This window comes from Tachypleus tridentatus, chromosome 6 (genome assembly GCF_004210375.1).
Source record: "Tachypleus tridentatus isolate NWPU-2018 chromosome 6, ASM421037v1, whole genome shotgun sequence".
Lineage (NCBI taxonomy): Eukaryota > Metazoa > Arthropoda > Merostomata > Xiphosura > Limulidae > Tachypleus > Tachypleus tridentatus.
Window position 1 is genome coordinate 50519458 of NC_134830.1, and position 17225 is coordinate 50536682.

Genomic DNA, 17225 nt, shown 5'->3' on the forward strand with positions numbered 1-17225 from the left:
AAGTTTAACCTTCTCAGTTGTTTGTCTAGCCTACTTAAACCCTCTTACTTGGAAGAGGCTAGCTCCGTCCTGCAGAAGAAAGGTATACGCTTGCATATTGTTCTGCCTGATACCACGTAACTTCGTTTGTACATATATATTGGGCAGTTTTGGCTAAGTTAGTAAAATGTATTTTCGAAGTTGAAAGTGGTTAATTGATGTTTCTATCTAATATTCTTCATGTAAAATTTTTGATTTTATTGTAATCACGAAAAAATAACAAATAATGCAAGTTTGTAATATTAACGGATTTATTAAACTTTACACTGGTACAGAAACAAACATGATGATATATTGTGAACACATATAACCTAGTCTTGTGGGTGGAATATAAATAATTATATGTGAATACGAGTAAGTCTACTATTTGTTAAAATGAATCTTCTTTGATAAACAAGATACCAACCAGGTGGCGCTTTGATACTTTTTCTTGTTATAAGTGTACCTGTCAGAGGTTTGAACGTTAAACATCTCAAACAGTAGTTGACAATGTGAAAATATCCTTAAAATATACAAAACATATATAAGACCAGTAGTAGACTATGCAGCTCCTGCATGGATTAACGTAAGTAAAAAACAACTGCAAACCAAACTACCATTACAGAATACATTAATTACAACAGCATATAGAGTACCCAAACACAGAATACATTAATTACTTCAGCATATAGAGTACCCAAAACTACTTCCTCAGAGTTCATGCCCATATACTCTAATACACAAACAATACATAGTTTTATTCTACATAGTAGAATAAATACATATAAATAAATACATATAAATATAATACATAGTAGAATAAAATATTTCGATAAAAAATGGAGAAAAAATGAGCTGTTATGCGAACTAGACAGGTATTGCATATATGATGAAGAGAGTCCTAAACACTTGTACCCGATTAATTTATACATTACATGATTAAGTTAAAATTAAGTATATAAAAAAGCAATAATAAATAATAATAAAAAAAACACTATACAAATAAAAAATAAATATAAATAAAAAAATACTAGTGCTAAAATGAAGCAGGCCACCTATGTTCTAGACTTAGAAAATTCTGAAAGAACAATATACATGGACATTGCCCTGAAAGGGCCTAGGTTATGCTCATCACTCTTATGTATTTACTTTAAATATATCAATAAGTGTATATGTGTGTTTTTCTTATAGAAAAGGCTATCCTCTGAGCCCACGGAGGGGCATCGAACCCCTAATTATAGAGTTGTAAATCCGAGGTTAGTGTACCTAACCCTCCCAGGTATACAAATTTATACACCCAAACACCTAGAGAGAGAGTTGACAATGAGATAGTGTTAGAAACTATTATTTAGACAAGTCTAACATTGTTAAAACAGACAGTTTTTATAAATACCATTACAGTTTTAGAAAATAATATAATTTTATTTTGTTGATGAATAAGCAGTGTTTGATTTCGTAACGTCGTAATTTTGCTTTTTCTCATACCCAATACGCATACTGATCTTGTGATCGATGACGTAAGCCACGAAGTGCACGTTCTCAGCCAACGTTGAAAAGAGCGTTAAAACTGGGGAGTGAAGTCGCTAAGGAGAACCGTACAGTGCGATACAATTTGATTTTATTCAACGACTTCTACGAACATTTCTCGTATTAGAGGTATACCAGTTATAACTCCTGGTTGATGTTGTTCGACGTAAGTAACGAAGGCCTCGCCCCGCAATGCCTGTTCGAAGAGGACACATTGCTTCACAAAATACATTTATAGAGTCGATTATCCGCAAGTTTGACAGTTTAAGTAAGTATATTTTAGCCACAAAGCAGTTTTATAAATTGACGGGTCTCGGAAACATCATTTGAAACAAACAAATAACATAGTATGTGCTTTCTTTTTGTGACTATTTTCCATTTAATTTAACAGTAAATGTTGTTTGTATACAGATTTGTTTTTTCTACCGGTTACTCTCGTGATCGGTGAGAAAATAGGTAAGCAAATATTAGTTATTTTTATGCTATTAAGAATTTTATTAACTCCAGGTTTAGGTTTTAAACTGACAAGAATCAAGTTTTTATCTCCAGTGAGGATCAGTGAATCACATTAGTGGGAGTCTATGAATATTATGAAGGAAAACCAAATCTGTTTATCATTTGAGAAACGGTTTACAACCGAATGGAACAAAAACTTCTTTTTTCATAGACGAAAACAACAAACAAGCAAACTGTTATCGCTGTTTTAAACACTTCAAACTAAAACAACGTTTCGCTTTGAAAGTGAAATGCGAGTGATTCCATGAATCGTAGTAACATAAATGGTTTATAGAAGTTATTAATTATTAAGCAAGAGTGTCATGGTAACAAAACGTCACCGATTTATTTTTGATTCAGGTTTATTCCTGCTTAAAAGATTAACATATAACATTATTTTATGATGTAATAACCATACGACGAGAGGGTTGATACTTTATAATGAAGAGCGTGTTTTAGTTAAATACAAATTTACACAATGGGCTATCTGTGCTGTGCCCACTACCAGTATCGAAACTCAGTTTTTAGCGTTATGAGCCTACAGGCTTACTACTTAGTCAGTGAGAGGCTTCAGAAAATAGATTCATGCTATTAATTTTGTCAGCTTTTTTCTTGAGCCCTGGTCTGGCATGGCCTAGCGCGTTAAGGCGTGCGGTTTGTAATCTGCGGGTCGCGGGTTCGCGCCCTAGTCGCGCCAAACATGCTCGCCCTCCCAGCCGTGGGGGCGTTATAATTTGACGGTCAATCCCACTATTCGTTGGTAAAAGAGTAGCCCAAGAGTTGGCGGTGGGTGGTGATGACTAGCTGCCTTCCCTCTAGTCTTACACTGCTAAATTAGGGACGGCTAGCACAGATAGCCCTCGAGTAGCTTTGTGCGAAATTCCAAAACAAACAAACAAACTTTTTCTTGAGCATGTAGATTAAAACAACATACAATATTGTTAAAGTGGGGGCGGTCTTATAAGTAGGTGCGGGGATCTTCACAAACGTGTGGCTGAAAATTGCGAAATGAATGCGCGATTTTGTGGTTTTAACTAACCCATTTTTTGGATGATTGATAAAGTTGGTTTAAGAAAAAAGAATACTTCATTATATCTATTGAACGTTCGGTGTGTAATTATAGAGTGCAATACAAAAAGCCGATGAAAATTATGATAAGCAAACAACAGTAGAAACTAAAGACGTAAAAGTATTTTACCTGTTGCAGTTTTACTAGAGGGCGCTGTTTCAATGTAATTTGTGAAAAAATTATAGATTATTTAAATATTTTACGCACTTTTTCTCATGCCTGTTTAAGGAGAAGAAAATAAACTTTAAATATTTTAAACATGCACATAACAAATCTACGTAAACATCCCCCAGCGACAAGTTTATGGGCTTATCAGTTGTCAAATCTCTGTCAGTAGTGAAAGGTCTTGAGTTTGGTCAGTATAGTAATAAACTTAAGAATTTAGACAATAGCACTGGTAGGTTTAGCCAAAAGTGGTAGATAATAGTCAACAATTTAGGATTAAATATAGGGTTAAATAAGAAAACATTAAGTTTGACAGAAAAATCCTTGTTTAATGGCCGAGTTTCACTGCTCTTATCTACTTAAGACTGCCTTTGAGTTACAATCATAATTCACTAATATTTAAACTAGTTCTTTGTATAATTAGGCCCTTTCAAGAAGTTCCGCAACTATAGAGTTTTCAGGGTTTTGTTCTGAATTATTAAAATAGAATGCATACCCTAAGAGGCATGGCGTGGCCGAGTGGGTTGCAAATATGAGAACTCGAAGTCTGTCACAGTAAAAGCGGGTTCCGGACCTTCAGTTAGTGGGTACGTTATAAGACGTACGGTAAAACTTCAGTGTTTGATCAGATGAGAGTAGTCCGAGAGTTGACGGTGGGCGATTTTGACTCGCTGTTTAACTTCTATAAGTCCAAATTTAGCGTGGCTGATACGTAGATACTTTGTGTAGCTTTGAGTAGAAAACCTAAAACAAACTCTCTAGTATGATGTGTAACTAGAAAGACAAATGAAAACGATAAAGTAAAAACTGGCACTTTAAATATCTGTGTTTTATAGAAGTGGCTTAATAAATATTACCAAACCAAATTATGTTTTTTTTTTAAATATACCAGTGAGATGATTATAAACCTTGGTTAGATTGAAGGACACGGTATAAGAAATAAAATAAGTCACTTTGAAGGTTTAGTTAGTATATTTGATTTTACAAGTTTCAGTTTGAAGTTCTGAAATTACGTAAGCTTACTGTTGAAATCCAGTCTGTGTCAAGTATTTTCGGAAGACATCGTACACTTTGTGTTTTTTTTTAAATATTTTTGTTTTTAACTTTTATCAAGTTCGTTGAGGAACAGATGACGAAGTAAAGACTAGAACAATGGTTTATTAAATATTAATTTCCAATTATAACAAACTACATACTTAGATATGAAGAATTAACTTGTTAACTAGTAAGAGTTAATAAACGTCATTATTCTTACGTAATTAATTTTATTTTCACTTTGCATGTTTCTGATTTCTGAAAGACACCCTACGTGGGAATTAAAACTAGAATAAAAATTTAGATTTAAGTAATAAATAATGATTATTTAGACAGAGAAGGAGAGATAACACTAAATCATTTGCATAGCGCGGACGTACACGAGGTCGTGTTATTGCAAATTCTTCTACAATCCTTATTTTGAAATAAACCTTAGCAATCACTCGCAAGGCTTAATATCGACTTCTCGGTTGTTGTTGTTTTGTTTTTGTTTTCTGGGGAGGGATAGGGAGAGAAGGATGATTAAATATCTCAGCTGAAAAGTTGAAATAAGACTGATATGATTTTTGAAACTTTGAAATTGTAACAGATAAAACCCCTGGATTTCTTGATACTGTAGTGTAGTGTAAATAGCAAAATTTATACGACATTGTGATATTACAACGATCCAACAACAGGGATTTTGAGGTCTCTTGTGAAAGCTGTCGACAAAAGGAGATTAGTGAAATAATGGTAAAAAAGAATAGACTAAGTTGATCCTCAGTCTGCATCTTATAGATATAAATTATTTATGACAAACACAGAAATTTACAAAAAATGCGCAACAGTTAATTTTTATTTGTGACACATGGTTTACAGTTGTAACATTTGGTTTACATTTGTAACAGTTACAGTTGATAGAATTTTATCTTTTACAGCCATCCTTACATTATTAAAATACACATATTTCACTTGATGTAGCACTTAATCGTTCTTAAGCGCAAAGTTACTGACTGGGCTACCTGTGATGTGTCCATTGCGAGTATTGTAACCACGTTTTTAGCCTTATAAGCCTTCAGACGAACCGCTGTGCCCCTGGGTGCATACCGTCTATAAACTATTTTGATGTTGTTTCTTATTAAGCACAAAGATACACAATTGGCTATTTGTACTGTGCCTACCACAGATATTTAAATCAAGATTTTAGCGATAAGTCTTCAGACATACCGCTGTGCCACTAGGAGTTCTAGAAACGGAAGAGGAAAGGGATAAAACAAGAATTTAAAAAGTTAAGAAATAAAAACTTGTTTTATTCGTAATATCTCAGACATATAACTAAGTTTATTCTTCCGAGTAATTATCTTAAAGTTCTGTATATTTTTGGTTATCCATTTATTAGCATCAGGTTTTGGGTAAATTCCGTGTTTGTAAACACGTTCTTCGTTTAGAGACTTGGAACTGTTAATGTTGTTATCATTCATATACTTTAAGAATTCAATTAAAAAATAAGTTTTATATTTTTATTTCTAATTTCTTACAATGAGCAGTTTTTGTTGTGTGTAGAATTTTCTCGAATCATTCATAAATTTGAAATTTTAGACTACAGGGAAGTAAGTTTGTTTTTCAAAAGCATCGACTTCCAGCTTTTGGACTACTTTTGTCTAACCAAATACTAGTGCTCACTGCCACTTTTGTATGCATACCCTTGACCCAAAAGTACGGAGTGAATTTATTTTATTTTTTGCCAAAAGGACGCGAACCATGAATCCTCGAATTTCAGACTCGATCAGCTAGCCATTAATCCGTGCCTGGGCTTTATGTTGAATAATTCATCGAAATCTGTTTACCAAGCATTTAAAGCAAACTGAATCAAAATTAACAACATAAATTATACATAAATTGTGTGTGTGTGTCTTTTTTTCTTATAGCAAAGATACATCAGGTTATCCAGTGTTTCCACCGAGGAGAATCGAACCCTCTTGTTTTAACGTTGTAAATCTGAAGACTTACCGCTGTCCCCCGACGGACTATATGAGTTGAAAAATTACACTAAAATTACTTAGATTGAAAGGAAGAAGGCAACATCTGGCACTCTCTTAGGTGGTTATGACAGACGCTTGTATTTAAGTAATACAAAAGTCATCTGGATTTCCTTCTCGACAGGTCATCAGAAACTAGATGGGAATAACTACCTGGATTAGTCGCTTCGCTCTATCTGCGATGTATACGCCGCTTTTCAGCTATCCAGAGTGTCTCAAAGTCGAATACCGGCGAATAGCCCAAACCGAGATTTCTTATTTTCGTTCATCATCAGTTTACTTCAATAGGCCTAGCACCCATCTAGTTCTAGCAGAAACTATAATTTTATCATTACTTGAAAGAACAAAATAGTGTTCACGATCTTTGACTGCCTATTTTATTATTATTTTATGACAAATTTATAAAGCTTTAGAATACACTTTATAACCTACTAACCCACGTATGATAGATATCTTATAAGTAAAAAATAAACAAACAAGTATAAGGAAAAAATATCGCTAAATTAAAAAAACACCTCTGTAAGGCTGGCTAATGAAATCTAAAAAAACAAAAAACACGACAGGTATGGAAGTGACACAACACTAGATCCGGCTGATGACCATCACATAGCAGACTGAGCTGTCTCGGCCTTATGTGGATTTCTTGAAGGCATGTTATTTTGCATCTGTTTAAGGGTTTTGATTTTTCTCAGAAAAAATGATCGTTTAGTTTTCAAGTTGATCAAGGAGCGAGTGGATGACAAACGTATTCTTTGGTGTTTACTTCAGCTCTCAAAGTTATATTGCTAGCAGTGTAAGACTAGAGGGAAGGCAGCTAGTCATCACCACCCACCGCCAACTCTTGGGCTACTCTTTTACCAATGAATAGTGGGATTGACCGTCGCATTATAAATCCCTCAGATTACGAGTTGAGTGCCTTAATGACCCGACCATGCCAGGACTAGGTTGGAATAGATAGATGAGTAAGTTCACCAGGAAAGAGTAAGTTTTGAGCAAAAAATATACATATTATTAACATAAGAAAGAAAATTTCATTTTATGTTTGGTGTTTGATTATAAAGCGAGGCTTGACATAGCCAGGTGGTTAAGGCACTCGACTCGTGATCTGAGGGTCGCGGATTCGAATCCCCGTCACATCAAAACATGCGCGCCCTTTCAGCCGTGGGGGCGTGATGAAGCGACGGTCAATCCCACTATTCATAGGTAAAAGAATAGCTCAAGAATTGGTGGTGGGTGGTTATGACTAGCTGCTTTTCCTGTAGTCTTACATCTGCTAAATTAGGGAGAGTTGGCGCAGATAACCCTTGTGTAACTTTTCGCTAAATTCAAAACAAACAAACATACAAAGCGAATTTAGATGAATTTTAAATACATTTTGTTCAAGTGTTAGAGGGCACAGAAAACTTTTTCCTTAGAATTTCGCGCAAAACTACACGAGGGCTATCTGCGCTAACCGTCCCTAATTTAGTAGTGTAAGACTAGAGGGAAGACAGCTAGTTATCACCACCCACTTGGACTACTCTTTTACCAACGAATAGTGGGATTGACTGTCAAATTATAACGACCCCACGGCTGAAAGGGCGGCCATGTTTGGTGCAACGTGGATTCGAACCCGCGATCCTCAGATTACGAGTCGAACGCCTTAATTCTCCTGGCCATGCCGGGCCTACGAAGAAAACAAACAGCCTTGAAAGTCTTAAACCGATCGTCGGTCAGACGTCATTACATATCTGGTCAGTTATAGCTGGGTTATCTTAGCTTTTGATAAACTGTTGTGCATTTTTTGTAGCTTACCCCTCTTAAACCTATAATTCTTTAAGTGTCCTGCTAGAATTATTATCGTAATGTTCTAATAATTATCACCATACCTTATAAAATGTCCGGCCTATTTATAAAAGGTAGGTAATAAACATAGTTTAGTTAGTTTTCAACAAAAGAGGCATAAAACGTTATTGGACGCTGTCACAATCTGACAAAGTAAATACATATTGCCGTTAAAGAATTAAGCCCAATAGGTCATGATGAGCTGCATGCTTATCAGTGATAGTAATAGTTGTTACGTATTATAACTTATTTCGGATGAGTCTCTGATATATCATGTTACGTACACTACGTATTACTATTTCAAATAACCAGAAATTTAAATTTGAGCTTAGAAGTTAATTAAATGTTAATAGTATTAAATTTATGTTATTTGCCAACAAAGTTGATACACCCAATTTTCATTTTAACTGAAATGTTTTAATATACAAACATAAAAACAATACAATTTATAATAATTGTTATACTGATAGTTATTGCAAATGATGGTTTACATACTACAATTTTACAAACTTACAAACTATACTGAGCATTATATTCGGTCTAGAACAAAATATTTTATGTACGACCCACGTTCACGACGAGCAAATTAATTCTGAGTTGGTGTTGTTACACACTTCGCTGAAGCAAGCTAGGCATGATTGGATTCACACCTTAAACAAGTTGACTTCTTACCGATGTAGATATTTAATGTCCTCGTAGAAAGTCCAACGGTTTGTAATATTCGAAGTCTACAACCTTCCTGGTCATATTATGTAGTTTTTTTTCGATGACTAGGCGTTAATCACAGTTACAGCTTCTTAGGCCTACAGCTCACTGACTATAGCTATCCAATAATATTCTTTTACCTGTCTCTCGAATAGCATTTTTTTTGTAAGAATTACGCAAGCATGAAGAAATTTCGACAAAATTCTCGCACGCTCTCGTCAAACGAGTGTTGTTGATTTTTCACTTACAAGTCTCGAAAACAGGCAGGACTTGCGTGATACACAGTCAAGAATATATGTCATATGCAGAGAAAAAATGAAAAATATAAGTCAAGCGTAAGCACTAAAATAAATGCTCAACGGTAAACCTGTTACATAGTGGAATAAGTAAGGTATAACAGTACCAGTGTTACAACTATCGGGATAATATTCCCCATAAATTGCTCTAGATCATGTCTTTCATAGAGTCAGATCTATTTTATTTACATGTAGTTTTTGGTAACATTTCCGATGTCTGTTTTCCCCGTTTTCAACGCTTTTGCTTCTAAATTGATCTTTCCAGGAGGTTGTCTAATGGACTATTCACTCAGGTCATTAACTATTATATTAAAACAAGACAATTTAAAAATTCACAAATAAACCTACATCTGCTGTTCGCCTGGGGCGACTGAAAATAGTCAAATTCTGTTTCTCTTATCTTTTATTATAAAGTTGTCATTTGTCTCTATTGATTTTGTGCACAGATTCGATTTAATGTTTTAACTAACAGCAAGTTTTTGTTTAACCGTCAACGACACTACCATTTTTGAAATACTTGTTTTGTGACTTTACAGTGTTAAAGGATGATTAATGTCACCCGTTAGTACAGCGGTATGTCTCCGGATTTACAACGCTAAAAACAGGGGTTCGATTCCCCTCAGTGGGCTGAACAGATAGCTGTATGTGGCTTTGCCATAAGAAAAAACACAAGCATGATTAATTTATCTCAGAATGGCTGAGATGGGTATTAGCACTTATTGACAAGAAGAGAACAACGTTTCGACCTTCCTAGGTCATCTTCAGGTTGTTCTCTCCGTGTCAATAAGTGCTAATACCCATACCAGTCATTGTGAGATACATTTTCATTTCAAGTGGGTTTCTTGTCATCACAAAAGCATGATTAAATCAACCTGTATGAAACTCGTTCTTTAAGAATAAATTTGTTTATGTTGTCTGTCTACATTGGATGTTTATAAATATTTCAGGTTTGGTGAAACCTTATTCCATATCTGTGGAGATTTCTCTTGTAATGTCATAATCCGTCATGCAGCTTAGACTGAAAGAAAATATTGTTTTAAGAGAAGTTTGTTTATAAATAAGTTTAACCCTTTAAATAAAAGTTTAACAGTTTTAGTACTTAAGAAATGCAACTTAAACACCTCAAAATACAAAGAAATGCCTAAAATGTAGGTTAAATAATTTTAAAGTACTGTTTAAACATTTAAAATGCATTTTAAGTGAGTACAAAGCTATAATTTAATATTATAAAAAGTGCAGCAACGTTGACATTCTTGCGTTTCTAAAGTCTTGGAATATTGTGAAAAGTAAATTGATTTATTTTATTAATAAAAAAACAATGAAGCTGGATTTCTGTACTTTTTTATCAAAATTTTACCTAACCGCGGGCTCCCTATTGACCAGCACAATGTCTCCAATCTTACTATCCTAGAAATTGAGTTTCGATATCTCTGGTGGGCAGAACATAAATAGCCCATCGTGTAGCTTTGTGCATAATTACAAACAAATGTAACGAAGAAGCTCTTCGTGGTGGCTAAGCAGTAATTGTGAAGGTTTAGAACGCCAATAGTTTGGGTTCGATACTCGCATTGGGCACAGCTCAGCCCATTGTGTGGTTTTATGCTTAATAACAAACGAATTACAATAACCAATACATTACGGTGAAAGCTTATAGTAATTGGACCAGTTTTCTTACTATCTACACCTCGACATCTTACATTATGTATTAAACTACAATTATGTTTTAATGTTTAAAATATTTCTTTCCTTTGTTACGCTTTTATCACTGTGTTATTGACACGTTAAACATTCTCTTTTGTTGATATACAAATACGTTTTAAAACAAAAAAAAAAACTCTGACGTTTCAGTAATTTTGATTTGTTAGATAGTTAACTGAAAAAGAAGTAATTATCTTGATAAAAAGCAATTTCCTTCGTTACGCCTGGAGTAGTAACAGGTAAAATATTCTATTATGTTCTAATATTTTTTTTCAAAAAAATATCGAAAATACTGTACGACAGTACACTATAGCTAGAATTTATTCAGTAGATACTTGTCTTTAATAAGATTTCTCATTTCTTTTTTCTGCAAGAGTGTTGTTGACATGTTTAATATTCCATCACTTATACCTTTCCCTTTTTCTTAGTGTAAGTGTTTTACTCCGTTAGCTAACGTTTTGGTCAATTAATGTTATTTTTATTTCATTTGTCACGTGTGTCTTGTTGAGAAATTTAAGTTTTTAACATAAGGACTTTTCCATCTAATCAGATAATAAGAACCTTGTGCGCCACTTTTATAACAATGCAAAATAAAATGCCTGAATGTGTAACCCGTGACAATTGCTCCAAATACACATATTCACTTGTGTGTAAAAATATTATTCCGTCCATTTAGTAAGCATACAATATAATAATTGCTCCAAATATACTCATTTCACTCGCACGTGAAAAAATATTGCTCAGTTTTACAACTACACAATGATTTGAAAACTGTGAGTGTTCTGAATTATTATTTTTATTATTCTCTTTTTCTATGCTGTGGACAGTGTTTGTACAGTGTATCTTCCCTGGTTTTTTTTGCCATGACGTCTTTGCTGGATTCTAGCTGGAACGAGATTGTTTTGTTATAAATGTATCATTTCTTTCCTTTCTAAATTATAAAAAAAAAAACTTTGTTTTCCACAAAGAGGGTTCTGTGATAAAAATGAAAAATATGTTATATCTGAATTATTAAGGAACTTCGTTTGATGTTTTCACGATAAACAAAGGTTGTTCCATTTTCTAAGCTCTGGATTCTGGAATAACCACTTCAGTTCACTTTTTGCACCAGAGACCTCTTTTCTATTCACTGTGTTATAATCTGATGTTATTGCCACTCTTCTACTTTTGTAACAGTGACTTCAGATCCTAAGAATGTTACAAACTCATTTGATAATGTAAACAGTTCTTACCTTATTGTAATTAACCTGTCATATGTGTTACAAACTAATTTGATAATGTAAACAGCTCTTACCTTATTGTAATTAACCTGTCATATGTGTTACAAACTCATTTGATAATGTAAACAGCTCTTACCTTATTGTAATTAACCTGTCATATGTGTCTTTTGCTGTGCAATAAATTACCTGTAATTCGTCGCCTTTTGTTTCGGAAGCACATTTCTTCTACGGCATAGGCAGGCTGTATGGCTCGTCTGTTTTACGGCATAGGCTTGTTTTGTTTTTTTGTTTTTTGAATTAAGCACAAAGCTACTCAATGGGCTATTTGTGCTCTTCCCACCACGGGTATCGATATCCGGTTTTTAGTGTTGTAAGTCCGCAGACATACCGCTGAGCCACTGGGGGGCACGGCATAGGCATGCTGTACGACTCGTTTGTTCTACGGCATAGGCAGGCTGTATGATTCGTCAACATATGTAAATAGTTATCGTTCACAAGCAGTGCATTCAGACACCTTTCTTTACTGTTGAAACAGGCTGCTCAATGGCTTTTATTCATTTAACTTGCTTACAGTTGCCTTTGTTTCACACGACAATCGGTGATAATTCGAGTTTGCAATTAGAATTGTGATTTATAAGATAATCTTGTTGAAGGGAATGATGTAGGTCTAATTTTTCTAGAATATTCTAACACAGCCAAGTGCACTAAATCCAATGATCAATTAAGATTTCGTATCTTTCCTTACATCATGTTAATTTTTAAACATCTTTTATAACATTAAAAATTGACTTAATTGTTTGTTATTAAACGCACAACTACACAAAGGCTATCTGTGCTCTGCCCTCTACCGGTATCAAAACCCAGTTTTGAGAGGTAAAAGGTCATAGACATACCGCTTTGACACTGGAGGGCAAAATGGTCTTAAAAGTTAACATTGTCTAATAAAACTTGTTTAGAATTCCAACGACATCATTTCTTTGTGCTGTTAAATGTCGACAGAGGGTTAAAGTATTTGTAACAGTAATTGTGACAGTCTGTGATGAGTTATACAAACACTGTTAATGTAGTAAACATGTTAGCCTCACTTTAATTTCTTAAAAATGTTATGTAATAGTCTAATAACGCTAGAATTTTTTATACAAAATCCAGAATCGCATATTTTAACAAGTCTCACGTTAGCCTGAGTAGTGTCCCTGCTTTGTTGTTTTTAGTACTTCGTGTTGATGGAAAAATTCCTTATAGCACTAAGCAAATAACAGGAATTGGAGAAACCAAAACATCATATTTAAATATCTAAGAAGTGCAAACTAGGTACGACATAGTGTTGCTGTACCTGAACCGTGAATCTGAGGTTATACGATTCGCATCCTGTTTGCGCATACTCTCGCCTCTCATATGACAAGTGATATAACTGTACCTAACTTTGAATTGATCAACTAGATGGAAAGCAAATAGCTAGCAGCACATGCCATCAAACCTCAAAAGAAAATGCCTGATTATAATTTTTAAGCAAACATTTTTCGTTAGGTATATATATAAAACTATTTTGTTTTTAACCAGTATTTTAATACTATATTTTCAACAATAACAAAAAAATTGTTACAAACTCGTGTGGTTCTGTTATAGTGAGAAAAACGTTTTGAAACATAATTTTTAAAATAATACTATTTATCTGTTAGTCCTTTTGTCATAAGTGTTACTAAGTTTTCGTTGAAACATCAGACTTACCTCACTTACTAATGAATGCAGTAATTTATTGTTCTAAGCTTAAGTGTGATTCGAAAGTGCAGCCAGACAATGGTAGGGAAAACATTAGCCTTAATTTACTTAGCAAAATGTTTATATTTGTAACAGCAGTTATTTATTTCTCTCTCTTTATTATGCAGTATCTCCTTGGCTTTTAAAAGTTATGTTTTCTTATTACAGTTACATAAAATGCCTAAGCTGGCGAATTAACGAAGGTTTTTTTGACTAGGCCTAACGAAAGTTATTAAAATTCTACTTGATGTGTTCTGATTATTCCATTATAGGTCTGGAAGTGGAGTTTTGTAAAAATCGCATTTCAATTCTGTTTTATGCATACTACAAGTCACTGGAAATGAGATATTTTTCACATTATCATATCCCATTAGTTGAGTTGAACTTGACGCAGCCAAGCGTGAGTTTAACCATTTCTATTAGGCTTAAAATTACGTTATCAGCGTTTTTTTTTCTCTTAAACTGCTGAACAAAATTGTGCGGTTATTATAGCAAGATAGTAAATGATAATGAAATGGAGAGAGTTGAGAGTTATAAAGTTTCTTTAATTCATGTATTGCATTTTCCGCTCAGTACTTTTCACTAAAATTCTTTGGATTCTTCTTTACCGAAAATTTCGCTCTTTCACTATGAAATTGATATTTACTTCACGAAAGTGAAATTAATTTATCATAGCAGCTTCGTTTTTCTTCCCCTATGTGTCGGAACGTATGATATTTCACGTGCTTCAAATATTGAGTTACCTAACCACCCTGTTCTTATACATAATTCAAGTTTTATTTGTAGTTATTACTTTAAATAATTTAACGTATTGTATATACTTCCGAAATAAGGGAGTGTACTTTCACAGGTTGCGCATTTTGTCACAATATTATAATTGTATAAATTATATTTACAGTTCCGTGTAAATAATGTTATGTATATTTGTTCTTCATCTCTTTGGTCGCAACAAATACTAATCCATTCTGATGCTTCACTTTGAATTTCAAAGTAGAGAACCCAGTAAATAATAAAATATTAAATTTTGCGGTTACTTCTGTGAAATGATTTGTAGGATTAAGTGTAGCTATGAGAAAGGTATATTCCTGTAATCTTGATTTGTCATCTTCAAGTAGCATAAATATTGTTTTAAACTATACTTTTAATGTTGTAACTTGTAAGTTAGCTAGAAGGCGGAAGATGTTTTTTCGTATGTTCGAAGCTAGTTCGAGATGGTTATTTCAATAATGTAGTAGATTGGATCAATAGATGTGTTAGCTATCATTGCTACTGAGTTGCATTGTGAAAATAAGTTGACTTAATTGTACGTTAGTCATAGTATTGTGAGAGAGGTTTTAACGTCATTTGTAACGTAGGCCTACAATAATTTATGACAGTCTACAAGATTGCAGAGACGTTAAAAAACGAAATAAACTAAATCGTTATAATTTACATAAAGTGGGGGTTGAATTATTTTCACCAGATAATTAATAGAACCTTCCAACTAAAGTTCAGAACATTATTAATTAATTGACAAGGACTACACATATTACAGGTTTTCTTACAACCAAATCATCAGTATATTTGCTTGTGTGTCAACTATCTAAGGATAACTTTTAAGAATAAGTATTTATACAAAGTTCAACTACCATCAACTTGGGATACATTCTGTAGATCAGGCATGAGCAGCTTCCTCCAGGGCACAGGCTGGATAGCAATTTTTAGATGTACTTGCAAAATGAAAACTTTAGAAGACTGCTACATCTTTAGCAAAATTTATTGTTATTACCATAAAAAGGATTCAAATAGAGTAGCAGTAGAATATACAATGAATGAGAATATTATGCAAGTAATAAGAGTTATGAAAATGTTTTAAATCGTTTACCATAACAGCAGGTGGATCAGATGCATTCGTATCTAATAATACATATTTTAATATTATATAAGTTTTAAGTTTCTAAATTTATAATGCAATATTTAAAAAAACAGATTTTATCCGAGAGTGAAAAATGTGACATTTGTTTTTTTCTTGGCATCCCCTATTCTCTGCTTTATTCACCATCCCTCCAATAAATACGAAATTTAATGTACGTTAGTCCTTATATTATCGCTATTGCTGAAACAAAGCATAATTTTCCTAGCTTTCAATTTTGTTAGATTACAGAGCTATCAAATGAAAAATCAGACCCCTCTTGCCACACCCACCTGTCCTATTCTCTCTTTTGGGTTTTGTTAAAAGTTCTCTCACGTTTAATATTATATTATTTATAACCAGTCCCCCGATAGTACAGCGGTAAGTCTGCAGATTTACGACGCTAAAATCATGGGTTCGATCTCCCTCGGTGGATTCAGCAGATAGTGCGATGTAGCTTTTCTATAAGAAAACACATGCACGCACTTATAACACCATGTGACACAAATTTTGTTCCTGGATAGTATGTGTTATTTCTTAATTGCTAATGTTGTAAAAGTACAGTAAATGGCCATTATTCCCTTCAAACGTTGCTTTTGTGACCTAGATAATGAAATCAGAAATTACAGGCAATTCCAATTGCCTCGCACAGACCGGATACGTTGTGCCAGAAGCAGAGCCCATCTTGATGAGTGAAGAAGCTTGAACAATGTTCGTGACGCTTCCTCTGACTTGCACATTTTCATCTAACAAATCCCACTCCTTGAGCCTATATGTCAAAGCTCTGCATTTGACTTTGTTAGACCAAGATCTCTGATCAAGTCATTGAGGTCTCTTTGTTTGAGGTAGTATGAGTTTCTCTCACCAGCTGCACCTCTGAAATTGTAATCTGGAACTTTAACGTCTTTCTCCTCTTCTGATTTGCTGCTCTCTTACTGATCTGTAAAAGGTTCATGCAAAATATTTTATATGTGATATTTTTCTATACTATTGGAAATTGAAAAAAAATATTAAAATTTTAAAAGAACTAAAATGTGTATAATATAAAATCTTGCTATTCAAGCAAGCAAAGATTGTCCATCTTACCTTTTAGAGTTTTTTTGCAGTGCTCGCAGGTAAAATGAGGTGCCCAGGGTTTGTCTTGATCCTCGGCTGGCATGCCAAAATATGCCTTGTAGGCTTCGCACATTTTAGTAGATGCTGTCACAGAGTACTTTTTCGCTCTTGTCTTGATAAATCGGCCTCATACATAGCAGAATGCTCGTGTAGTTTTGCGCGAAATTCAAAACAAACATAATTATAAATCAATTCAATTGGAAGGCTATTTGTAGTAGGATGATATTTTCAAATAACGTGTCGTATTTTTTACTTTATTTGTGAACGTTTATATGGGTGATAAAGTTTGTTAAGCTAACACAGATACGGCTAGCGCGGATAGCCCTCGAGTAGCTTTGCGCGAAATTCAAACCAAACGAAATCAAACCGATTAATAAGCATTTATCACAA

The 17225-nt window shown here is 33.9% G+C and overlaps 1 protein-coding gene across 2 annotated transcripts in view; it reads left to right on the plus strand.

Annotated features, from left to right (window-relative positions):
- The first annotated feature begins 1565 nt into the window (after positions 1–1565).
- LOC143252465 (voltage-gated inwardly rectifying potassium channel KCNH6-like) overlaps positions 1566–17225 on the plus strand; it is an 88365-nt gene continuing 72705 nt past the window's right edge. The window contains exon 1 of one of the 2 annotated variants that reach the window (XM_076504629.1): positions 1566–1813. In XM_076504629.1, the coding sequence (XP_076360744.1) occupies positions 1738–1813 (76 nt within the window). In that variant the 5' untranslated portion in view covers positions 1566–1737. The remainder of the gene's footprint in view (positions 1814–17225) is intronic. The other variant, XM_076504630.1, reaches the window with a different exon arrangement.